Below are 25,839 nucleotides of genomic sequence, written 5' to 3' on the forward strand. Positions count from 1 at the left end.
GTGGAAAAATAGCGTGGTAGTGGAAATCGTGGAAGTAGAGGTGATATTTGGCTGTTTAGGCTTGCCATACCGGTCTGATTGTATCGTCCCACTCTGCAATCCACTGCTTTTCACTGACAGGCAGACTGTAGTAGTTGCATACCAGATGCAATCGGGAGTCTGATGTGGGACTTCCTGGATAGACTGTGTTTTTCACAAGAATCAGAAAACGAAACTTGTCAGACTTCAGTCTGTGAAGCCAATACGCAGTCTAACATAAGTCGTCGATTTTCAACGTTATTTCGCTGGGAGGGGTTTCGCTGACGTTACTCGCATTTAAAATTTAGCTGGTAAGGTGAAGCTAACGTTGACGTTCTGATTCTGCTGTGCTCTAGCAATGTCCGCTTCGGCTGGATGCTCCCCGGCAGGCCACAGCTCGGGCCTTGGCCCTGGTATGTCTATGTTTCGTTGGCTGGAAGTGCTGGAGAAAGAGTTTGACAAGGCCTTCGTAGACGTGGATCTGCTGCTCGGAGAAATAGACCCAGATCAAGTTGATATTACGTATGAGGGTCGGCAGAAGATGACCAGCCTCAGTTCCTGTTTTGCTCAGCTTTGTCACAAAACCCAGACGGTTTTCCAACTCAACCATAAGCTAGAGGTTAGTAACTGATGTAAGATGCACGAAAAATGTTACACATAAAAGTTTCATCTAAGTGAACGTAGCTATCATTAAACCCCTGCCGAGATCGAAAGGTGAACCGCTGCTTTTCAGCTGGCACATAACTTTGGCACATAACGTTAGCACTCACCGACATGTCGATTTTTACTGCAGTGTTACTACTGAGTATGATATATCGTTACTGTGTGTGACTTGAATGTGCGTTATGCCTCTTGTTACTCAGGCAGACGCTGTTACTGTCCACCGGCATATACCGATGGTGCACCACTGTAACTGAAGAGTCATATGCCCATCCTTTATGGCACTCTGACGAGTTCTATGCCGCCACTTTGACGAACGTGAAAACGTTCTCATAGTGGTTGCACCGCCTCATGCCACTATCCACCTGCTCATTACGATTCTTCACTGGCACGACTGCTGACATGTTCCTGCTATGCGCCACATACTGTGTAACCGTGCCATCGACAGATGCTTCTTACATCGGAAGATAGCTGTAAAACTAGTAACCGCCATAACATTATATTCAAAGGTAACGCCACACTTTTGGCAGCAGTCATTTATGTGGTAAACATATTTGACTCCTATAGCTAGCTGCTGTTGGACTAGCCTCTCATGAAGCGCCATTACGTTCGAGTCACAGCCCTACTACAGAGCTGTTTTTTGTCCAATATTTGGAATACCAACTGATTTTTGACAGATTTAACAACACTTACTGCTATTCTGAAGGTATTTATAGAATCCTCAGAAACTCTTCTAACCACCTGGATGGATGAAATATCTGTCACTTCGAAAATAAAGTTTTGACGTCATCTTCCACGAGAGAGACTTAGGCCAAAAAACTCACGACAAATGTGGCCCTGTTCAGGGCTGTACAGTGGGACATACACAGTATGCCAATATATAAATAATATATGATGATATAAATATACTGAGATTTGTACTGCTCTTTTGAAGCTTAATATATTATTATTGTATAGCAAGATGTGTTACCTGCAATTTACCATTATTGGCCAATAAAATGTTGGAAAAACGCTTTGGCAGTGCTTTGGTCAGGAAGTAGAGTGGTCACCCACCTATCAGTTTATTCTGCGGCCAAGCTGAACCCCAAATTGCGCCCGATGCTGTGCCATTGGTTTGTGTGTGCGAATGGTTAAAAGCTTGTAATGAGCAGGTGGCCTAACCATAGTGTGGATGCAGAATTGTGTTGTAGAAGTGTGCCTTAAGGTTTGGATGTTAGGTTTTGTATGCAGTGTTAAGGTCACATGGCCGTTTAAAGTATAAATTGTCCCGATCAAATAGGAGAAATTACACTAAAATGTTATCTGGGTTTATGGACCCAATTTTGCCTTGTTTTTGTGTGTAAGTGACCAATGGGGACACTCATTTTTGAAACTGCTGCCATATTGAACAAGAGTGCTGCGATGTAATCCCTCTGGATATTTGCGCAGTGTCTGTCCACCAAAATTGCTTGTTCTTTGCATAGAGTGACAGCACTGTGGCAGAGAGAGGCTGCCATGTAATCCCTCAGGCACTGTCAGTTTATTCCCCTAAAAGTGTTTGTTTTTGCCGCTGACAGGCTCAGATTCTTATTCCTAAGATCTGACAACATTATGAAAGGATCCGTACAGATATAGACTTTTTTGTAACAGAGTAAACCTTTTTGTTTAAGTAGAAACAGCCATGATATCCATTTACAGAAACAGTAATTTTATGATTGTAAAACACACCTCATTCAAACTCAGAAACAAAATATCATCATCAGAGGCTTTAGAGAAGCAGTGTGGGAAAACAGTGTGTAGAGCTGCAATAAACACATATAACTCAACAGTTAATTTCAGCTGACATCATGACTGGAGAGGCTTAAGTATGTTGGACTTCAACACATTTTCCTTGTAAAAACGACAATTAGATAACAGAACCTGGCTCCCAGTCAGCACTGATAAAGTGGCTTTTGTTAGTTAGAGCTGTCCAGCAGTCAGTGGTCAGAGCTAGCTTGACTTTTTGCTCATCCGTCTCTTCAAAGTGGTTTTCAATACATTCAGTCACAGTAGCTCTTCAATGGGAAAACGTACACGGGCTCAGGGTGCCAACCAGCCCTTTGAATTGCTCAACCTCTACCTCACTTGACTGGCACATGTCTCAGTCATATGCCCTGGACCTGCGTGCATCACTCTGTGTGTGTTATTTACAAGGTCAAGGTCAAGGTCAATTTTATTTATATAGCACATTTAAAAAAAAACAAAGTTGACCAAAGTGCTTTACAGACTTCTAAGCACTGCAAAAAGAATATACAATGAAGAAAAACAATATATATGCAGCCAGGATGTCAACGCCAAACCGAACTGAAAGCCATTGAGTAAAGATGGGTCTTCAGCTGGGACTTAAAAGATTCCCTAGTCCGAGCAGCCCTAATGTCCAGTGGCAGGCTGTTCCAGAGTTTAGGGGCTGCCACTGAAAAGGCTTGGTCACCTTTAGTCCTGAGTCTGGATCTGGGGACCTCCAGGACCACTTGACTGGACAACCTCAGTTCTTTAATAGGTTTGTGGACCTGAATAAGGTCTGCTAAATAATGGGGGGCCAACCCATGTAAAACTTTAAAAACAAGAAATAAAACCTCAAAGACTATTGTAAAATGAACAGGAAGCAAGTGTAGCGATGCCAAGACTGGGGTTATATGCTCCTGCTTTCTAGTCGAGAGAGAGAGAGCAAGAGAGAGAACGAGAGACAGACAGAGACAAACAGACAGAAATGCAATCACAGTAACAGTGACAGTGGACGTCATCATCTCTCATGCACAAAAACAGTTGAATAAATGGTGACACGCTGTGGTAATGCAGTGTGAGTAAATGCAGGGGAACATAAATGTCAATTTATTTTTCATTGGAACTGATTGTACCTTAAAATAAATGAATACATTTAGGGGGAAAATGCTGTCCAAACATCTTTCTGTAATAATACTTAATAAAGGAAAAGGTTTTCCAAAATCCCACTTCTGGGATAGCTTGGGATCTCTTTTGCCAAAGCTAAATTTGAAACACTGGGACTTTGACACCACGTTTTAGGCCACATGCAAAAAACAGGCTAGTTCTTCTGCGGCATGTGTGAGTAAAAAAAATTTTTTGGCTTTCACCAATTTTCTCATACTTATAATTTTTCCTTAGCTATGAACAAAATTCATGAATGGTCCAGACCGGTCGTAGACATCATGACAGATAGACAATCTGTCTATCTGCAAAGGCCAAAAAAACTGTAATTTGATCTGAGAGCAAAAGTCAACAAGATGGAGAGTGGAGCAGGTAGCCTTATATTTAAATTTTAGGGGCGTAAATTATACTGATTAAATATCACAAACGTTTCACCTCATGAGCAGGTGGCTCTCATTGGGTTGAAACGAGCAATTCACAACAAGCATGAAAAAAGGAAGAGAGGTGAGGATGGGAAGAAAGAATTGTTCTTGCATTACGTCCATTTTATTTTCTTCACAGTTCATTTTCTGTTATTGTTAAAAAATGGAAAAGCTCCCTCTGAAATTGTCGAACTGCCAAACAAAAAATGTCTCTCATGCCCATGTCTGTGTAAAAACACAACTTTTCACTTCATGAGCAGCATTTCGGGATCAATAAACATACCTTTTGTATGAGCAAAATATTAATATGCATAACACCCTGCTAATGTGTTTAAAGACCTGAGTACCTTTGAAGCAGTGAATGTAGATGCAGGCCCTGGAATTTATTGCACTGCAGCTCTGTGTTAGAAAGAGTTGATTGTCATACAAATGCTTGTATTGTTTTGTTTTGTTTTGTTTTGTGGCTTAATGTTTTTATTCAGAATTTCTGTCCAAACTACTGGTCGCCCCCAAAGAGTTCACCACATACGTTGTTCCTTTAGGAGCTATAATATTTCTTAGAAACACAATAGAAGCATTCAATTTCATTATATTTCATTTCAATTTCTAAACAGTAATATTATATACCTATACATACTTAATTCAAACTTGACAACTGTGCCGAGTTTGAACCAAATGAAAAATAAAACTCACCAAACCCTCTTAGTTCGTCTTTCACTGTTCCAACACACACCACCAACTGTTGTTTGAAATGTTTGATTGATTGATTCACCAAATCAAGAGAGCAGTGAGAGAAAGAGACGGACATCAGAGAAGCAGCGATGTAGGGGCAGAATATTCTCACAGCTAACTCAGGAATCATTGTCAGTGGCCATTATGACTAGACAGATTTAAAAAGGTTGGGTCTTGTGTTTTTGATGCTTCTGTATCAGTGATGGTTGTGGCTGGAGGCATTATGGTTTTGCGCTGTTAAAATAACTAAATTACTAAACCAAAAAATACATAAACTTTATCACATAATTATGACAAAGTTTCACACAGATGTCTTATAAAATTATGAAGTGATGATGCTTCACTGTGACGTCATATGCACCATGTGATGAAGCTCTTTATCAGTCCTCTGTACTCCTCACTGTATTATTCACAGGAATCATACATGTCAATATAGTGATAACTTCAATTTCAGCAAGAAAAAATGCCCGTCAAATTTGTAGGCTTTATTTTGGTTTTAGCCACTTACAACTATCAGTTGTCTTTGATGGACAAAGTACAGAAGTACTTTTTGCAAACTATTTCTAAACTAGTACACCCCCTGGCAGATCCTAATGACATAACTTATGGTTTGCCAGTCACTATCAGTGTATGGACAGTGACCTTACGGTGGTGAGTGCTGAGTCCTTGTGAATTGAAAACTTGACTAGATGTTCTGGCAGTCCAGACATGTTGGTTCTGTCTCCCATCTGAGGACAACTCCTATAGCACAACTATAGTTGAAATTGACCTTTGCATACTTTGTCTCTTTACCTCATTTCATCCACTCCAGGCTCAGCTGGTGGACCTGCGTTCTGAGCTGACGGAGGCGAAGGCTGAGCGGGCCGTGGTAGAAAGAGAGGTCCATGACCAGCTCCTGCAGCTTCATGCCCTCCAGCTGCAGCTTCATGCCAAGCAAGGCCAGGCTGAGGACTCTGACTCTATCAAAGACAGACTGGTAGGTAGGAGGAGAAGCTGTTCTCAACTTTTAGACTGAATAATTCAACATTTTGCATTAGGAGAAACTATTTAGATTTATTTCATTTAATAGGATTTTGCTTTTATTTGATAGAGACAGTATAGATAAAGAAATAAAGTGCAGTAAGAGAGAGGGGGATGTGACATTATAGAAAGGTCAGTGCTATATAGTATGCATCTTAATCACTTACGACCCAGGGCAAACCAAGTTAACCAAAATATGAGCACAATATATTTGACTTGACATTTGACCAAGGTGGTTGTTGGTTTTTGTGGTTGAAAGGACCAAAAATCATACTCTAACTATGTATCTAGTGAGCTTGCCTTATTTGTTAACAAACTCCAGGAATAAGGGGAATCTTTGGCTATACTTCTTGAAGATGATGTTTCTGGCAACATCCTGTGGTCTTGTGAGCTTTCCATCATAATCAGTGTGATGCATAAATGCTGTTTAATACCAGCCTAATCAAAGTATGATGTTGGAAAATGTGAGAAAGGTCTGCAATTTCAGGACGTTTCTTTGGAGGTCCAATCTGGACCAACTAGACACCTCGTCCCATCATGGTGCACTGTTCTATTCATCTATTCATAAACAGTGGAAATGTTCCCTTTTTAAAATTTGGGGTGTATTTTACACTGTTGTCATAACAACAACAACAAAAAAAGCAAGACGTTTTATCTCATTCAGAGGAAGAAGAACACCTGTGCACTGAACAGTTTGTCCCCACTGAATTTTGTGATACTATGGTGGGTGGACTTCGGACACTCTAGGTTGGCCCTCTAGGGGCCAGTGGTAATGATCCAGCAAAAAAAGTCACACCCACAAAGCATGGTAAACGAGATGGGGTTGAACATAATTCACAAATGGTCAACACAAAATTGACCAGAGCATACATTTGTGCCATCCCTCATAATAATCACTTGTCACTGAAATGCATGAAAATGAATTACACTTTACGTACCAGAAACAATGAAATGTATGCTGGAGCATGCATTATTAGATGGACATTACTGAACACATACAATAACTTATTTACTTCAGCATTTTGTGTGTGTCTGCAGCTAACCTTTAAAAACTTGAAAGATTGTGTAGCTGGTACTAATGCATTTAGTGGGATATTGCAGGGTCTCCATGGAAGATTATTGAAAATAATGTAAAGAATTTATCTTTAGTCATTAAAATCAGACATACACAAATATAATTTCTTTTATGTTTGAAATTGTCATTATTAGATTACGAAGGGCATTCAATGATACAAACTATTTGACCATTCTTAAAACCCTGCTCCATTTACATGCACACAGTGCATAGTAGCAAGTGTAGTAAAAGTACTGCTATGCACTTGAAGTGTTTTGGACATCGCACACAGCCCAAAATGCAGTCAATGAAGTAATGCCCGGAAGTCACAGGAAAATGCACTTGAAAACCAAAACTATATGGATGTATGCAGTGACATGCATAACGTGGCTGTTTTGGAACTTGTCTAGGCTGCTCTTGCTTTGGTACTTCCTACTCTTGCTTTCCTATTGTTTCCACTGCTTTCAGTTACAACCCTGATTCCAAAAGTGCTGCGTCAAAGGTAAATAAAAACAGAATGCAATGATTTAGAAATCCTATTTGTCCCATGTTCAGTTGAATATGAGACATAAACGTGTATCTGGTTTCTTTGATCTCTGAGAGAAGTTTGGTAAAATGTAAACACTGAAGTGTCTGTAATGTAAACTCCAAACTCCGGGTACCTTTACCTCCAAACTGTACTCACCGGAAGTGAGTGACTTTATTGCGTCCTTTCGTATGTTAACGTGTCCGTAAGCCATTTTGCCACAGCTTTGATTTGGGGTCATTGTCTGTTTGGGAGCCCCATTTGTAACCAAGCTTTGACTTCACTTCATGATGTCATCCGTTTTGTGAAGTGCACCAGTCCCTTCTGCAGCAAAGCACCCCATAATATGATGCTGTCATGCCCATACCTCACAGTTGGGATGGTGTTCTTCGGCTTGCAAGCCTCCCCTTTTTCCTCAAAGCATAATGTTGTTCATGCCTTTTTTTTTTCTACACCTCCAATTGACTCAAATGATGAGTTCCTGCTCATTGTTACTTGCACATCTGTGAAGGCACCATCAATGCTGAAAGGTACATGCAAGTTTTAGAGCAACATATGCTGCAATCCAGATGTTTTTTTCAGGGACGTCCCTGCATATTCCACACCACATTCTGCAGGTGTTACAGCGGCATGGCTTCGTAGTAAGAGTGTGGGTACTAGAACAATCTGCCTGTACTCCAGACCTGTCTCCCATTGAAAATGAGTGGCACTTCATATAGAACAAAATAAGACAATGGAGAGTGTTGAGCAACTGAAGTTGTATGTCAAGCTAGAAGATTGTCACTTTCATAACTTCAACAATTAGTGTCAGCAGTTTCCAAACAAACTGAATGTTGTAAAAAAGAAAAGGTGACATGAAAGTGGTAAGCATGTTCTTTCCCAACTTTTTTCAATCTCTGCAACAGATTCATCACATTCAGAATGAGCACGTATTTACAAAAAACAATAAAGTTGATCAGTTTGAACATTAAATATCTTGTCTTTGTACTGTTGATGTAGGTAGAAAAGGATTTGAAAGTCATTGCATTCCGCTTTTATTTATGGTATACACAGTGTCCCATTTTGTTGAATTGGAGTTGTACCTTTTACAATCGGTGTTGTTTTTGAACATATCTACCATCTTGTATCAACTGGTTTACTCGCTCATGATCTCTGCTGCCTAAAATTAGAATTTCTCTAATTTACTTCTTTCTGTTCTTCTTCTGCCCCTTTTCCCCTAAAGCCTGCACCAACATTTGAAGAGATGGTAAGTGTGTTTTGCAGAAAATAAGATTTTTAAAATCAATTGTTTGAATTGAATATAGCTTGTGTAGCTACTAGTGATTCAGTTATTAAATTTAACTGAATACAGGACACAAATGCCATACTTAAAGGAGAGGGAACAGAGAGCAGGAAAGGTTCAATGTTTAATCTTCCTTATTGTCAAAAACAGACTGAGGCGGTCAAGAGATTTCAGCATGTGGGTTGATCTTGAGAAGGAGCAGGCTAGAAGGATATTTATCCAGTTTCCTTCCAGGATGCGGACTGACAGGGCAGGGACGGGGACAGGTGAGGGCAAGGCACCTGAGCACATACAAAAAAGCAGAGTCGGGAAGGCAGGCAAGCAAGGAAACTGATCAAAAGGTACTGAGCAGATTCTGCTTGGTCTCTGTCGTTATGGCAGAGATGAACAGATGATTCAGTGAATACTGAATGCAGCACCAGGGCTTTTATACTGTGACGGCAGGTGAACCTTGATTAAATAATTGATTGATTGAGGGGATTGAGCCCGACCTGTCAGCCACACCCCTGCAAGGTGACACACGAACATTAGGCAGACACAGGAGAGACAGACAAGAGGGAGAGGGAGAGAGGAAACACAAGGCACAAAGGGAAAAAAAGGGGCGAAACTGTGGGTGCTAACAGAGATGCTTAAAGGCAGGAGTAGACAGGACTGGGACATGAATTATAGCTGTCTTCCTCCTCAGTAACACGTCCAAGAACTCAGTTGTCCATGGCCACCTGTTGCATATGCTAGTACTTAAGTGCCTACGTATACAGTGGCTTGCAAAAGTATTCACCCCCTTGGCATTTTTTATGTTTTGTTGCTTCACAACCTGGAATTAAAATGGATTGTTTGAGGGTTTGCATCATTTCATTTACAGAACATGCCTACAACTTCGAAGATGTGATTTTTTTTTTTCATTGTGAAGCAAACAGGAAATAGGACAAAATAACAGAAAACTTCAGCGTGCATAATTATTCATCCCCCTAAAACCAATACTAGCCACCTTTTACAGCAATTACAGCTGCAAGTAACTTTGGATAAGTCTCTATGAGCTCGCCACATCTTGCCACTGGGATTTTTGCCCATTCCTCAAGGCAAAACTGCTCCAGCTCCTTCATGTTGGATGGTTTTTGCTTGTGAACAGCAATCTTCAAGTCTGACCACAGATTCTCAGTTCAGGTCTGGACTTTGACTAGACCATTCTAACACATTTATATGTTTCCCCTTAAACCACTAGATTGTTGCTTTAGCAGTATGCTTCGGGTCATTGTCCTGCTGGAAGGTGAACCTCTGTTCCAGTCTCAAATCACAGGCAGACCGAAACAGGTTTTTGCTCAAGAATATCTCACACTATCCACACAGCACTATCCATCTTTTCCTACTCTTGGAACAGTTTCCCAGTCCCTGCTGCTGAAGAACATCCCCACAACATGATGCTGCCACCACCATGTTTCACTGTGGGGTTGGTGTTCTTGGGGTGATGGGATGTGTTGGGTTTGCGCCAGACATAGCGTTGTCCTTGGTGGCCGAAAAGTTCAATTTTAGTCTCATCTGACCAGAGCACCTTCCTCCATATGTTTGGGGAGTCCCCCACGTGCCTTACATCTGGGCCAAAGGGACCCGGGACCAGCACCCCCAGCAGCAGACCAGACACAACTCTCAGTGTGGAGGACCCCCCTGAGGAAACAGGAAACACTGCAGTTAAAAGTAAAAGGCATGATATGACTAAAATAAATTACACAGTTAAAGGAAGAAAAATACATAAGATAATAAATAAAGTAGAATAAATAGGATAAAATAATACAAATATAAAACAGCAAAATAAAAGGCATCAACATAAGATAAATTTCTCTGACATTTACCATTTTTAGGCTGTGTTCCTGAACTCACCATTTTCTAATGAGACTTTTAGTGGCACCATATTTCTTGACTGCTTGACAGTTGTTTGACTTGCCGCATTGGTCACCATGATTTTAAAATTCTTCTCAAGCCTTGATTAACTTGCTGTATTCTTGGCAGCCTTTTTTCAAGAAATTCCCTGCATCTCTCCATGCAATCTATCCCACTTGACTGCACTGAAACTATGAAGTGATGTAGGTTTGGTCCGAATGTGAATTAAGTAGTCCTCAAATATAATACGATCCACACTTTTTAATATTTAATTTCAAGGAAAAACATTGTCTTATGTTCAGGCCAATACAGTACCTCCAGTCCAGATGAGTGGCTAAGCAGGTGATATATGGGCCTGTATTTGAGGCATTGACACTGTAAGGGAAATTCTCCGTGTTGCTTGTTGAGAGTTGCTAATTCTCTGATGTGATGAATCAGGTCTCTTTAATACATGCAGCATGGAGGGAAGACTCATGCAGAGTGTTCTCTCCAGATCTCCACAATGTCTTGGCTTTTATACTGTTAGCAGGAAAAGGACAACTGGTTATCACATACACACACACACACACACACACACACACCTGGTAATCATAAATCTAAAGAGCAATGACCATTTGGGGGAGTTCACTCATCCTGTTTCTTTAGGGTTTATACTATACCATAAACTCGTCAGGTACAGTGAATTGTACCTTCACCTTCCCCCTCTATCCAGTGTCCCCCGCTGCATGTCCTTTGATCCTCTTTCTCCCCTCAGTGACAAAGGGCCATAAAGAGTTTTACAATTCATAGACTGATTCCCAGGATTAGTAAGTCATCTAATTCCTACAACACTTTGCTGGAAATCCCGTGCATTGCCCCCTTCAGGTTGGGAACAAGTGGCTGCCCAAGTGGAGTTGCTGAAGTGATCAGGTACCACATCATAAAGTACATGATGACATTTGAAATGGATTTATAAAGAAAGAAATTATGATAAAAGCAATAAAATGATGTATATCAAATACAATTATCAACCAATGATATTATGTCGCCAATAATTAACACTTTACAATAATGACATGCAGTTACTAAAATGAAAGCGAAAAGGCTACAGAGTACAGAATTAAAGGGGTTTTGCATACCAAGTAGCCTTAAACTTAAATGTGAGTTACATTATAATAATACTTGCTCCACCACTGAGATCCCTCATGTCTGATAGAAACCAGAGAGGAAGTACTTCTAAATCTTGATATAGCTGATTTTTCTCTGGGATTTTCTCCAAAATCTTATTAAAAGGACACTAAATCAGGCTAAAACATACACATATACACTTAAAGATAAAATACATTTTGATATTTATGTTGAAGGTGGAAAGAATGAAAGTTTGTGCTCAGCTAGCAAAAAGTGGAAAGTCTGCTGAATTGTTTTTGTGAAGAGAGGAGGTTGGCTGGATAATTGGTAGCCCAAACAATGTAAGGCTAATGCTTCTTCAAAAAGTTAAGTTCACATGAATTTGAACCAACATGTAATTCCCATATTGCATTATGCACCCCACCCCTCGACGAGTGTCTTACCCTTCAGTGTACTCTATATATTTTCCCATGTGGCATCATACAGCTGCACTGTGTTTTGGTGTTGTGGCGTGACATGAACTTTACTCTGTGACTCCAGTTCTGTCATCCTGAAAACCTTCTCTCAAAACCATGTTGCATATATGTAAATCTTGGTGTCTTATTGGTGATGACTCTTTCGACGAGCTTCACATGTAGTGAAAAGTAGGCAGCCAGACAAGGTTGTGCAATTGACAATTTGTGGGAGGTAAAGTGTGACCGCTAAGGAGTCTAATATTGTAACGGTTAATAAAAAAAACCTAGAACTCACAGCTTCTGAGTGCTCATCATCCTGGTATTTACTGGGAATTGTTGCCAAATGTATCCTTTCCTGATTAAAAAATATCTGGTACCCCAGGATTTGTGTGTCTATGTGCCATGTGTGGTAATGTTTTGAAACCAATTGTATGAACTGAAGCAAGAACACATTCTTTAGCCCTTATTAATGCCACCAAACATCTTTTCAAGCCAAATATTAACCTTGAAAATTCAGTTATTAATGTATCAACTTTTCAGCTGCAGCTATTTCTTCTGATTACTTTTCCTAGTTCAATCACTGGAAACCACAGTCAACCCTAAAGTGATTATGAATGATCAGTCTTTTCATTTGATTTTCACTTATCCTGCTAGAACTAGTAATTGATGAATTGAAATTTCTCAACATAGATATTAGTAAGATTAAAATGCACACTTCTTTGCAATACACTATATATTGATAAAATGGTACTACATTTGGCTGCCACAGATTCACAGGAGTTTTGTTTATTGTGCTTATAGTGCTTGTTGTGTTGTTTGTTTGATGTTCACTTTTGATGTGTTTGTTCTAGGAACAGGAGCTTGAGGCCAGCAAGAAGGAGAAATTAGCAGAGTCAAGGCTGGAGGCAGAAGTGAGACTATATAAGAAAGAAAACGAGGCCCTTCGTAGGCACATGGCAGTACTGCAGGCCGAAGTATACGGAGCCAGACTTGCTGCCAAATACCTGGACAAGGAACTGGCTGGCAGGTAAGGAATTGGAGCTGACAACACCTTTTAGATTAAAGTTGAGGGTGTGCAAAGAAAACATTATTATGTTGCAACTGATGATACTATTGGCAAGCAATATAGTAACCAGGGGTGGGATCATGTACACAAATGAAAGTGTACTCACTTTCAGAAAAAAATCAAACATAAGTCAAGTAATAATAATAATAATGATAATAATAATACTAACTTTATTTACATTGCACCTTTCAAAACTACTGTTAAAAAGTGTCACAACCAAGACCAAATAAAAAATGCAGGAGAACAGTCAAATACATAGTCATACTTACTGAGCAAAAATAACAAATATCACAGCTAAAGGTAAAGATAAATTGATGAATAACACATGAAATAGCTATTAAAACAATTAACAGATAAAATAATTAAGAAAAAGCCAAATGATGAAAATAGGTTTTGTGAGACGGTATAAAAGAGGACAGTGAATTTTCTATTCTAAGATCCTCGAATAAGGTATTTCAAAGGGTTGGTAATAGCAGTAGGCTTCCATTTCATGACAATTTGTTGGAAAGTATAGTCCACCTGTCAAGTGCTAATTACCCCTTTCACAACCTAAACACAGTGCATACACAGGTCAGGCCAGGTCGCCTTATCAGAGAGGATATGGTGTCGAGCATTGTATCTATTACCAGTAATAAACCTCAGGACTGAGTGGTATAAATATAAGGGCCTTAGTGTGGATGCAGCAGCAAGTCCATAAATTACTATAATGAAATAAATAAAATAAATTGGGGAAGTTCATTTAGCAATCCTCTTCCTACAAATCACAAGAAAGATGGTTTTATTACTGTGTAAAAAGCCAGTCTCTTGTCATAATTTTCCAACAGGTTGCTGGTGACAAATGTAAATTTTATCATCAAGCCAGATGCCAAGATTGTTGTTTTCTGTAATGTTTTCAATATTTAAACCATCAACAGTGGAGCTATGCAGAAAACTGAGAAAACCAGGGATTTCATTTTATTTTCATTACTTTGCATTAATGTTGCAATGCATGAAAGGAGAGTTGCAGTTTCTCAATGACTAATTGGACAGAATCAGCAATACATTACAAAATAGTATCGTCCATGTACAAAGACAGTATTTAGTATTATACTAGTATTGTAGTATTTAACAGGACAGGACCCAGAACAGATCCTCATGGCATGGCTGTTGCAACCGGCAGAGATCCAGACTGGGCTCCCCCCATCCTCACACACTGACTTCTATCACAGAAGTAGTTCTGAAGCCAGCTGCAAGCATTCCTATCAAAGCCAGTAATGATCAATCTTTCTGTAAGTAGAGAATGGTCAGCTGTATCAGATGCTTTGCTAAATGCTCAATCTATGAATATAGCAGCGCAGTGTTTTCTGTTGTCTAAACCAGTAATCAGGTTGTTTGGTACTAATCTCACAGTTGAGGTGGTGCTGTGGTTAGATTGATGTGGACTTGTGAGGAACAATCTCTGCTGGCTTTTCACTAATCATTCCAGAATTTGTGAGAGACAGGACAATTTTGAAATTGGACGGTATTAAGATTGTTGTTTAGATACTCTCATCAGCTTTGTGCATAGGGACCACCTGGGTTTGTAAACACTGGGGACTATACCTGACAAGATGGAAAGTTAGGATATATCCACATACATATATATGTGTGATGTGTTCCTTAATAAGAGGTGCAGACAAAAAAGGGATCCCAGTTGTCCTTACTGACTGACTTCTTGATGTTGGTGGCCTGCAGTGCTTCCAAAGCAAGATCAAAGGGAAAAGCTGAACGGACAACTAGGACTCTGGGTTGGCAGTATCCACATAATTATTCATTGTGGAAGTGGTCCCAGTGGGCAGTGGCAGTAAAATGTTAATTAATAGCTGAATAGACATGATTGGGTTCTGACACCAAGTTACCATGAAGTTTGAGACTTGAGGAGTAATGGCTTCACTGTTTTTGACTTCTTTCCAGAATTTGGCCAGGTCCAAATAAGTATCTGTAATGAAGTCCATATATTATGTTGACTTCAGTGTACAGCAAGTGTACAGCATTAACTGAAGCTGTACACTTGTTTCTTAGGTGTCTGAATGATGTCCAGTGGCTTGTCCCTTGTGTGTCTGGCGGGTGATCAGGATTCATTTCTTTTCTTAAAGACAGCTGATGAGTCAGGAGAATACCAAAGATTTACTCTAATTTCATTCTTAGTTTTTAAAAGGTGCATGTTTCTTTACAATTAACTTGGAAGGACTTCCTGAGGTAATCTAGAGCTAGTTTGACATCTGGAATGAGAGAGGTGTGCCAAATTTAACTATGAAATAAGTCATGTAAGTAGGATTGTCAAAAGCTTTTAAATGTCTTTTGGTGACACTCAAGACAGTGTTCCTTTCAGTTTTATGTTTTTAACACAGGCTGTCAGGCAATGATCATTGGTACCCAGGTCAAGTACACCAGAGGCAACAATTTTATCATCTCTATTCGAGAGGATTAAATCTGTTAGGGTTGATTTTGTGTGATCTTTCAGATTTGGCCTTGAGGATCAATTATTAATTAGTGATCCACTGTGAACCACTATTGTTCTTCTGCGTGTTTCTTCTTCTTCTTCTTCTTCTTCTTCTTCTTCTTCTTCTTCCGTACAAATTTCGGTTTGCTACTAGTCCTACAGTTTTGAGAGCACCCAGGCGAATTATATATCAAAACGTGCGGCTCGATCGGGAATGGTGTGCTATTATTTTTCTCTACAGAAAAATAATAGCCAAAAAATGCGACAAAATCTCCCTCTTTTTCAAAGGGCTACTGCTCCGGCATACTTTCACATAGAGGCGCCATTCCAACTTTAAAACGTAGACACAAGTCTCATCGATTGATGTAGTAATTCTCGTTTTGATAGGTCGTAGAGTTTTTGAGCAGTCGCCGTTCAATGACCGTGAGCGTTTTGGGAGAAATTGTGAGTTTATAATGGGTGTGTATTGTACGGAATGTTCGCACTAGAGTGGAGGGGATTAACTGCCAGAGTGGAGAGAAGCTCTTAAAATTGTGTGAAACTTTCGTCTTTCCACGCTCCTCCAAAGCACAAATTTCGCTCTACGCGCGTGAAAATTTCCAGCGTTGTAGTGCCGCTTGCGCCGATTCTCACTATCTAAGCGATAGGACTTACCTTTTTTGAGTTCTCAGCCTCTGAGCAAGGAGAGCGCCTCTGACCTCGCCCATAAGGTCCAATACAAATCACAAACGGGAGAGACAGAAACCAGCCATTTTTTAACTCGCTCTAAAATCTGCATTTTTGAGCCCAGCGAAAAAAGAAAGTGATCAGTGTGTACAGCAAAGCCTTGTGGCTCTCATGGTGAAGAAAATTCGGCAATAGGAGTTTCAGTGTTGGTGTGAGAAGCGTTTGTTCGGAGGGTGCGCAGAGGCCAAATTCAGATGTTTCTGAGGCTACGTTCCCACCAAACGCGATGAAACAAGATCGCACCGCAAGATTACATACAAAGTCAATGCAAAGACGCGATTTGAAGCGTCATTTTGCCGGGCGACGCGATGGCCGCGATTGCGCAGCGCGATGGACGCGTTGGCCGCGATTGCGCAGCGCGATGGACACGATGGAGGCGTTGGCCGCGAAAATCGCTCTCATCGCGTTGCCCCATCGCGCCATCGCTTCATCACTCGAGTTGAAATTATTGAACTTTTGCGGCGGATTCACGTGAAGACGCGCCGCGACAGCCTATCAGCGTTGAGATCATCATCGACGTGCTGACGTACGGACGTCCTGGTGTTCCCTCGCAAAATGAAAGTCAACCCCTCCGAATTGGGACACCCCTTCGATAATCACGTACGTCATCAGTAGTTGCCGCTGCCTCTTACGTAGGCAGATGCGACAAGCTAATGCTACCGTCACATTCGATTTGTGTATGACATTCCTGCATGTTGTATCCCACAACGCTATCAATGTAACTGAATACCAGCAGCGAGGTTGCCAAAGTTATTATTGATAACGTTATCACTACAGATTATCATCAGGGCTGCCCACAGAGCACCACTAGTGGCATTCAGCCTGGCAACGGTAACCACGTAACTGAAGCCTTGACTACTATCGATTTTTTTCTGTTTTGTTTTTTTACGAGGAAAATGACCACTACACATTGAAACAACGTTAAAATAGACAATAAAGTGGTTTTCGTACATTTTAAAACTTCGTTCATGGAGAAAATACCGGTCTTGCAAGGCATTCTGAGAAATCTGTCGTTTGGAGTGTGCCTCGGAAAAATCTCCGTTTGGAGGGGTACATAGCCCTACCACTTCCCCCTACCCCTCCGTCATAATGGGAATTGGGACACCCCTACCCCTCCACGTGAACGCGCAAAACGGAGGGGGAGGGCCAAGGGGTGAAATGGGATTCAGCCTTAGACTCTCACAGACCCGCAGGTGGCCTGATCTTAAGTTGCCGTGGCAACCCCTGAGCCTCAGTGCCACACACACACACACACACACACACACACACACATATCGTCGCTGTCCGATAAAAAGCACGTATCTCCAAAACTCATTTTTTTCCAGGAGCATGAAAAAAGTGTTTTACTCGTCAATTAACTTACAAATTAAACCCAAAACACAGTAATTAGACACACTTAGGACTCGAAATTAAAACCTATAGTTACACAGTGATTAGCAACCCGTTTAGTATTTTAATCGGATTTACGTGCGTTGTTGTGAGTGACAGTGGACATACGTGTTTTTTAAATAATGCGTTCCAATGATGTCCGGTCATTTACGAGCCTCGAGTCTCCCGTTCATGTCCCACTAAATCTGTATAATACTGTATTAACGCACATGCATCAGTCTGACTCGGGTCAAGGAAATCACAGAGTTTATCGTCTATCCCTTGCTTAAAACCTAACGTTATTTACCCAGATATCATCTAAACCCCTGTCATAATTTCTCTGTTCCTGCGTAACACTGCACCACACAAATTACTGCAGAAACTTACCTTTCGGCCTACGTGTATCGGTGGGCTATTAAGATGCTTTGTTACAAGAAACGGTGCAGTGTTTCCTCCTGAACAGATACATTTGGCATCGCTCGATACAAGGACAACATTAGCCTAGCGTTAGATGCTATAATAAGTCTGCCAAGTACTGACGGTATACAGTCTGTGTTTACGGACATGACAAATCATCTGATATACAGGCTAAGGTTAGCTAGCAGTTAGCCCTCAGGATTGAGTTGTACAGAACGAAAATATGTGAAATACTACGTGCAAATGACAATCGTGAATGTCTGTTAACTAGTCGAAAACTTGAACACAGTTGTCATACAATAGATTGACATACGCGCATACGGGAGATACGCGCATTGATGGACACTTCTGACACCCAATGGAGATACGTGTTAAATATATGATGTAATAAAACGTCTTTCCATTGGTCACTTGGATCCCCAATGCTACCTGTTGCTGGGGGAGAATGTGAATATTCCTTAGCCAATGGAAAGTCAAAATCGTTAAAAGTGGAGATACGTGTTTTTTATCGGACAGCGACGATATGTAGCTTTAGCTGCAGCTGTGCAGCTCAAATGATCAGTTCTCCATTAAGCTCTATAGTGATGTGCTAACCAGCCACAGCCAAGCTACCTACTGGTGAGTTGTATATGTTGGTGATGTAATGAGTGATGTTGGCCTGTTAGCATTAGCCACAATGCTAACATGCTAATGCTAACATAAGGTCCTATGAACTTGTTGGTGCATGAAGGTTTGACTATTGATGTCGGGTTGTTGTGCTAACATGCTAATGTTAGCATGCTAATGCTAACATAGGTTAAAATGACTGGTCATTGCGTTCTAATGATGGTTCAGATATTTTTAATGTGATATTTGATACGCTAATGTTAGCATGCCCATGCTAACATACGTTAAAATGATTGGTAAAGGCATTCTAAGGGTGTTTGAGACCTTTTCAATGTGTTTTTTGACATGCTAATGTCAGCTTAGCATTGTCACCAATGCTGAAATTGGGTCCTATGAACGGGTTTGACTTTTGAGATCGGGTTGCCATGCTAATATGATAGCACTAGGCACGCCCAAGGCCCGGCGTTTGCCACACGGCCCGGCGTTTGCGCACTGTATCACTCTCCAAATTTCCCACCGAGGGGAATTTGTCTAGTTAAGGTTATTGTGCACATATTTTAGTTGTTCAGACTCAGTAGTCAGCCAGTCTCAGTTGAGGTCACCCAAGATTAGCAGTTCTGAGCTACAAAATGAGAAATTGTTGAGCCAGTTTATATGCCAGAAGGATGTGTGGGTGGGGGGGTCTATGCACACTCACTACAGTGATTGACTCTTGGACCTTATATTGTTTTTCAGAGCTAAGAATTCAAAACATTTTGGAACAGTAATAGTAACAGTAGTACTAAAGCTGTGACTGAAAACCAGAATTTGACATAAATGTCTACCCCAGCTTCCCCTCTAGATTTGTCCGTCCTGTACAAATTGAAACCATTCAGAGATACATCAGAGTCATTTCTAGTTTTATGTAGCCAGGTTTCAGTTTACAGTGAAATATCAGAGTCTGCCTGTGAAACAAGCATGTTCAGATGATCCAGTTTTTGTGACTGGTGTATGCTTCTAATATTTGGATGATGGAATGCCAATGGGTGTTTGCACAGATGAACTTATTCATGGACAGGGATGGTTTGTCTTCCAGGGTACAGCAGATCCAGTTACTGGGCCGTGACATGAAAGGACCAGCACACGACAAGCTGTGGAACCAGCTGGAGGCAGAGATTCACCTTCACCGCCATAAGACTGTGATCAGGGCATGTCGAGGTCGTAATGATTCTAAGAAGCCTCTTCCCTCTCCTGTGGGGCATGTGAGTGTAAAACTATGAAGCAGTTGAAACTGTTCATAACTTTTATTTGTGCTTCCAAAGTTCAATGTGTTAATGTTATTACAGGACCCAGATATGTTGAAGAAAACCCAGGGAGTGGGTCCTATCAGGAAGGTGGTACTAGTCAAAGATGATCATGAAGGGCTGGGAATCTCCATTACAGTAAGAAGTCACAGTTGTTTTTTGTTTTGTGTTGTTTTTCCCTGGCCTTTCTAAAAGTGGCTGAGAGCCTTTTTAAACTTAACCCTGATCCAGTTAAAGCAGCCAACAAATCCATGTGCTTGAATGCAAACCTGCCTACTGCAAGTGAAAATATGGCAGCAGATAGTAAACTAAGCCTCTGACTTATCTTTATATTGTGTTGCATAGTTGGGTTTTGTGTGCAGGTCGCAGGGAAGGCGTTCTAATAACTGCTCCATTCAGATCATGGTTGTATAAGCTTTCATATGTAGTGCCAGCTAAACCTTACTGACTTTTCTACTCATCAAGGTGTGCTTGGAAATCTGTAAATTGAGAGAACTGACTCGTGTGATGCAGGGAAAGACTTTAAAATGCATGTAGCATACAATTTCCACAAGACAAAGCATTAAAGATGCTTACAGACAGCAGTCCTTTGCCACCTCCATTGTTTGTAATGTACACATGGCAGCCACGTGGAGGAGGAGGATCTTTGTCTTTATCTTCATTTATCTCTGAAGATAAATCACTGAATTCCACATCTCCTCACCAGCAGTGGACATTTTACTGAAGAGAAATGATCTTGGATCAACATCAGTTTCAGAGTTTGATTATCTTGTCTTGACCAGTAAGAAAGCACTGATATTATTTGACAGCACTTGCTGTAATTGTGGCATATTGCTAATAATAACCTCTATTTAGCTGCATAATGAGATTACAGGAGGTGGATAGCATCAGCCTGTAATGTGTGGTCAAGGTCAATAGTGGGATTGGCGGTAACTAGCTTGGCTTGCTGTGTTACTCTGCTGCTCACCAAATAAGTTATCTCTTGTGTGTCTGTTCTCATCAGGGTGGGAAAGAGCACGGTGTCCCCATTCTAATTTCAGAGATCCATCCAAGTCAGCCTGCAGACAGATGTGGAGGTCTGCATGTTGGAGATGCCATCCTTGCCGTCAACAGCATCAATTTGCGAGATGCCAAACACAAGGAGGCTGTCACAATTTTGTCCCAACAGGTAACACAGACTTGCACACATAAGCACAGTACTACACTTCACTGTTTCTCCAAAAGTGCTCATTCCAGGTGTCTGTGTCAGCGAGGACAGATAGAGTTTGAGGTGGTCTATGTGGCCCCAGAGGTGGACAGCGACGATGAGAATGTGGAGTACGAAGACGACAGTGGTCATCACTACAGACTTTACCTGGATGAACTGGACAACAGCAGCACAGCGCCACCAATCAACAGCTCGGCATCATTGCAAGGTGAATTTTTTACAAACTTGCTTTGACCGCTATGCTCAGAGATCCATAAAAGGTCATCCAGAATTAAATAAGAAAAACAAATGTTCTCTTTTTTGGAAAGCTTAAGAGGGCTTGTGTTGCTTCCAATATACATTGTTTTTCAGAGTTTGTATCAAATCCTTACAACAGAGGTGGCAGCCACAAAGTTAGTATGACCTATAGTCAGAATGGCCTCATATGAGAAGAGGACCCAGGTTGAAAAGTCCTGCAATCTTCCATAAAGACAGAAAATGCACAGTTCACTTTCCTCCTTCTCACTGAATGTTTCGCACAGTTGTTTTTGTTGTTTCCTGCTGCTTTTCTTCCTTGTTCCTTTAAGACTATCTTCCATGCAAGTCTCATATAGTAATGCGCTGAACATATCCTACTCTACATATAGGCAAAATTTTATTTACACTTGCTTTAATGTGTTGATGTGCTGTAAATTCAGGCTACATTCTCTTACCTCCTGCTCTTTCAGGAAATACAATGTGGTAGTTTCAGTACTCGCAGGAGGAGTGGGATATAGGCTGCCAGATGGAATTGTTACTTCTTCACTCTTCATCTAGATAGCGTGAATTAGGAACTCCAACTTAATGGTTTACTTTCAGTGAAAATTTGAGGGGACGTTAAGTAGTATGGACTTATTTGGTCAGTATTTGATGAGATTAATATGTCAGTTGCCTTTCAAATGAACCAATTAATAAACATGAAATCATACAGACTGACAGGTTGAAAGGACAGTTTTGGGGATTGTCATCTTATGACATCAATGCTATGGAGGTATGTAAGAAAATCTAAATTCAGTGACTGTGCCTTAAAGGTAGAGTACCAGCATTTATTATCATTCAGTGTCATGGAACCACCCCCACCCCCCACTCCCGCTTTTTTTGCTTGATAGAGAACAGCATATTACTTATTGTGCATCTCAATCTGTGTCCTCCCTGCAGCACTTGAGAAGATGTCTCTGAGTAATGGACCAGAGAATGGAGGAGATACTGGGATCTCCAGTGAGACACCTTCAGATGAAAACCTTTCAAAGCCCCATGAGACTGACTGCTCCTAGAGGCTCAGCCAAACCATTAGTATATGAAGAGATAACAGAAGGATTGGTGGGGAAATCCCTCTCAAAGAACTCAATCAAAGAATTCTACGATAAACCTAGGGACAAGGGAAAATTAACAGAAACAGTCTGTTTTCCCTTTTTTCTCTTGTTGTTCTGAGGTGGTGGGATTCAGGGGTTTAGCCTGGGCATGTGGCAATTATTGGGGCTAAAATTACACGCAGAGGAGGGAGTGCTACTGAACAATGTGTAACTTTTTTGGGATGTATTATTACAATTGTAATGGGTATTGACAGCTTTATGTGAGAAAATGGCAAAAGGAAGTAGATGCTACCAAGCTTTCATGGAGGCACAGTGACATCATGGAGGAAGAGGTTACTCAGTTTTGATAATGTCTTTCAGGGGCTGCTTTTGAGGTAGTGTTTTGCTTCTGTTTATTTTTCTGGTCTTTACAGCACTATGACAAGACTATATTGTCCTACAGGGACCCCTGGAGAGGCCAGGAAAATATCACAAGAAGGAAATGAATGAAGGAAAAAAAAAAGTTTTACAAAAAGAGAACAAATTGGTTAACAACTTTCTCAGATGTAATTGATCATTTTAGTGAGCAAGAGCAAGGCCATTCATACATTCATGTTCAATGACAATATCAAATTCAGAAACCTCTTAAAATAAACATCAAAAGGAAAAATGCTGTTAAATCTTGCTTGTTGTCACAATACACTTCAAACATTTCTGAAAAGCAATTAAAAGCCAAAGAGGGCAGATAGGAACTATATATAATCAGTTTATTCAGGGTCTAAAGAGGAACATTGGGCAACATTTCTTTGGAGATGTACTTGCTGAACAGTGTAAAAGTACTTGAAAAGTTACTTTTGGGTCTGAAGTTTAAACTTTTGAATCTGTCTCTATAGTTACAGTATCCATAGCATGTAGTGCATTTTTACACTTAATAAACCAAAAGTCTTATTAGTATCGCAGTTTTCTGATATCCAGCATAGAAATGTGTAAAAGAGGGCTTTCAGGTGATGTCATTTACCCTCTGGTGACTACTCTTGCTCTTTGGCAAGAGAAGCTGTGAAACAGATAACCATACCTGCATCCCACTCCAGGGGTTTCCTTCTTTGAAACGAGTCTTTCAAGGTAGCATAAAGGTTTTTCAAGTGCTGTTCCAGAGGCGCCTCCCAATCCCATCCAGAACTGCGACCTTCTTTTCTCCAATTTTTTAGGGCATGAGCAGTGTCCTGTAACACTCTAGTAGTATCCCAAATCCCAGTTATCAATGGTATGGGCACGGTGTCTTTGTCGAGTCATGAAGCTCAGTCAAACAGTCAAACCATGATTATACCACATGTCCATTTTAGGCTGAAGGAAATACATCTTTCCTCCAGATATTTTTAAAGTGTAAAAACTAAATGCATGTTATACCTTCTAATGACTAACATTGCAAATCCCCTCCCAATTCTGTGAGGACATTTCAGTGACTTTATGTGTAATACCAGTGTATGACCTCAAAGCTCTGACCTGATATTATATCCTATTTATAAGGTGGTGACTGTAGGGTAGATGTTCCATTGACCTGTTATCCTGCCATAGATTTTTAACCTTGTTCCATCACTAACATATTTTGGCATGCCACTGTATGTTAAAAGTATACAGGGGTGGGCACAATAACACTTTTTTGATGTAATTGAATACAATCATTCATAATACTGGGGTCTTCTTAACTCTGTAATGCTGTATACTGTATTTTGTCATTTTTTGTCACTTGTCATTACATTCTGCTGTGTCACATATTTTGTCAGGAACACCACTCAGTATAATGCAGTAAAATACAACAAACCACAAACTCCAAACTGGGTAGAGAGTTGAAAAAACTGCTCCCTGACACAGGCCTCACCAATGCAAAGATATTCAGGTGAATACATTATTGTGTCCAACTCTTGTATCTGTTGTCACCATTGCTACAGTACCTGCTGGTGTTCTGGCCTAAAGGAACACCACGGGGATAACCCTTATTACACCATGACTCCGTAACCTTGCAGTGTTCACATGGCAATTTCTTTACTTACTGTCCGTTATTCTTTTTCCTTAGCACTTGTTTGTGTCTTTAAACTCTTTACACACAATATGATGTGCATCTTTATAGGTAATGTATTGAAGTTTAACAGTTTATTTAGCCTTTAAATAAAGATTGGTTCCAATTTGATTTATTTACAATACATTTGCAGCACTTTTTCCTTTTTTTTATGTCTTCAGTGCCTTAAAACTTACCTTTTTTGAATAAATTCTAGCTTGACTTGCATTCAAGTATGGTAGGAGTGGGGTCCGAGCTCCCCCATGGAATTTGGATCTGAAGGCTAATTGACCCAAGGTGATCTATAAACTATCAGCGTCACTGAAAGGGCTTTGACAGGGAGTTTAACCAACATTTGTACTAATGGGCAGAATTGGATGCCCTCAGAAAGCATCCAGGATGTGATCCAGCCAGGAAAAATATTTAACAATGTCAAACCAGATTTGTAGTTCCAGTGTGTAGAAATGGAATATATTCCTAGTTTGGTTTTCATTACTATGTAATCACCCGAACATACTTACTGTTGTGTTTTTGTCTACAATGAGCTCTTTATATCTACAAAGGGAGTGGTCTCTCTTCCACAGAGCCTGCCATGTTGCACCGCCATGGTCATTACAATTTACAGTAATCCAGAACGGGTGAACTGAACACTGGCTCTATAGAGGGCCTTTTGTGTTTCCAGCAGCCACCATAGGTTCTTCTACACACTTGGAAGAGTATGAGATAAGGTGTATTCAAGTGGTTGCAATCTGCAATCTCGCCACTAGATGCCACAAAATCCTACACACTGGACTTTAAAATGAAGTTCATAATGAAATATATTAAAAATAATAAATGTGCATGGACATCCTAAATATAAATAAGTAAATAGATACAGGATACATATGATTAAATGTTTCTTTTCAGTATGTACCGTTTTAGTGACTAGTCAAATGAATAGGAGCTAATCCCAGTGCAGTTTGTGCCTCTGAAGTGTAATGTCACCATAAATTGTGCTGCAAATTGACAGGTCTACCTGTCCATTTACAAGGTCCAGGAGAAGGAGCAAGCATACAGTGAATGTATCTTATAATTCGTATTTGATAATGTCTTTATGTTGCATTAATTCACAATACATGAAACTGATGCACACTTACTGTAATACTACAATGAATGTATTATTTCAGCTGAGGAATAGTCTGTGAATTCAGACATGAAACAGCAGTGGAGTGTTCAGAGGCAGTGGAGCAGCAGGAAGGATCAGAGGAGGTGGAGGAGATGACACCACAGTAGAGTGTGGTCCTG

The 25,839-nt window shown here is 40.5% G+C and overlaps 1 protein-coding gene across 2 annotated transcripts; it reads left to right on the forward strand.

Annotated features, from left to right (window-relative positions):
* The first annotated feature begins 95 nt into the window (after positions 1–95).
* Positions 96–24,698, forward strand: gopc (golgi-associated PDZ and coiled-coil motif containing). Of its 2 annotated transcripts, XM_070987626.1 has the most exons (9): positions 96–637; positions 5,548–5,712; positions 8,559–8,582; positions 12,907–13,082; positions 19,775–19,940; positions 20,025–20,120; positions 20,986–21,150; positions 21,232–21,397; positions 22,366–24,698. In XM_070987626.1, exons 1-9 carry the CDS (start codon positions 377–379, stop codon positions 22,479–22,481), a joined length of 1,335 nt encoding a protein of 444 aa, XP_070843727.1. In that variant the 5' UTR covers positions 96–376; the 3' UTR covers positions 22,482–24,698. The 2 variants fall into 2 exon arrangements, with proteins under 2 accessions (XP_070843727.1, XP_070843728.1); XM_070987627.1 differs by lacking the exon at positions 8,559–8,582 and having other exon boundaries at positions 106–637.
* Positions 24,699–25,839: the final 1,141 nt, after the last annotated feature.

This window comes from Chaetodon trifascialis, chromosome 19 (assembly GCF_039877785.1).
Source record: "Chaetodon trifascialis isolate fChaTrf1 chromosome 19, fChaTrf1.hap1, whole genome shotgun sequence".
Lineage (NCBI taxonomy): Eukaryota > Metazoa > Chordata > Actinopteri > Chaetodontiformes > Chaetodontidae > Chaetodon > Chaetodon trifascialis.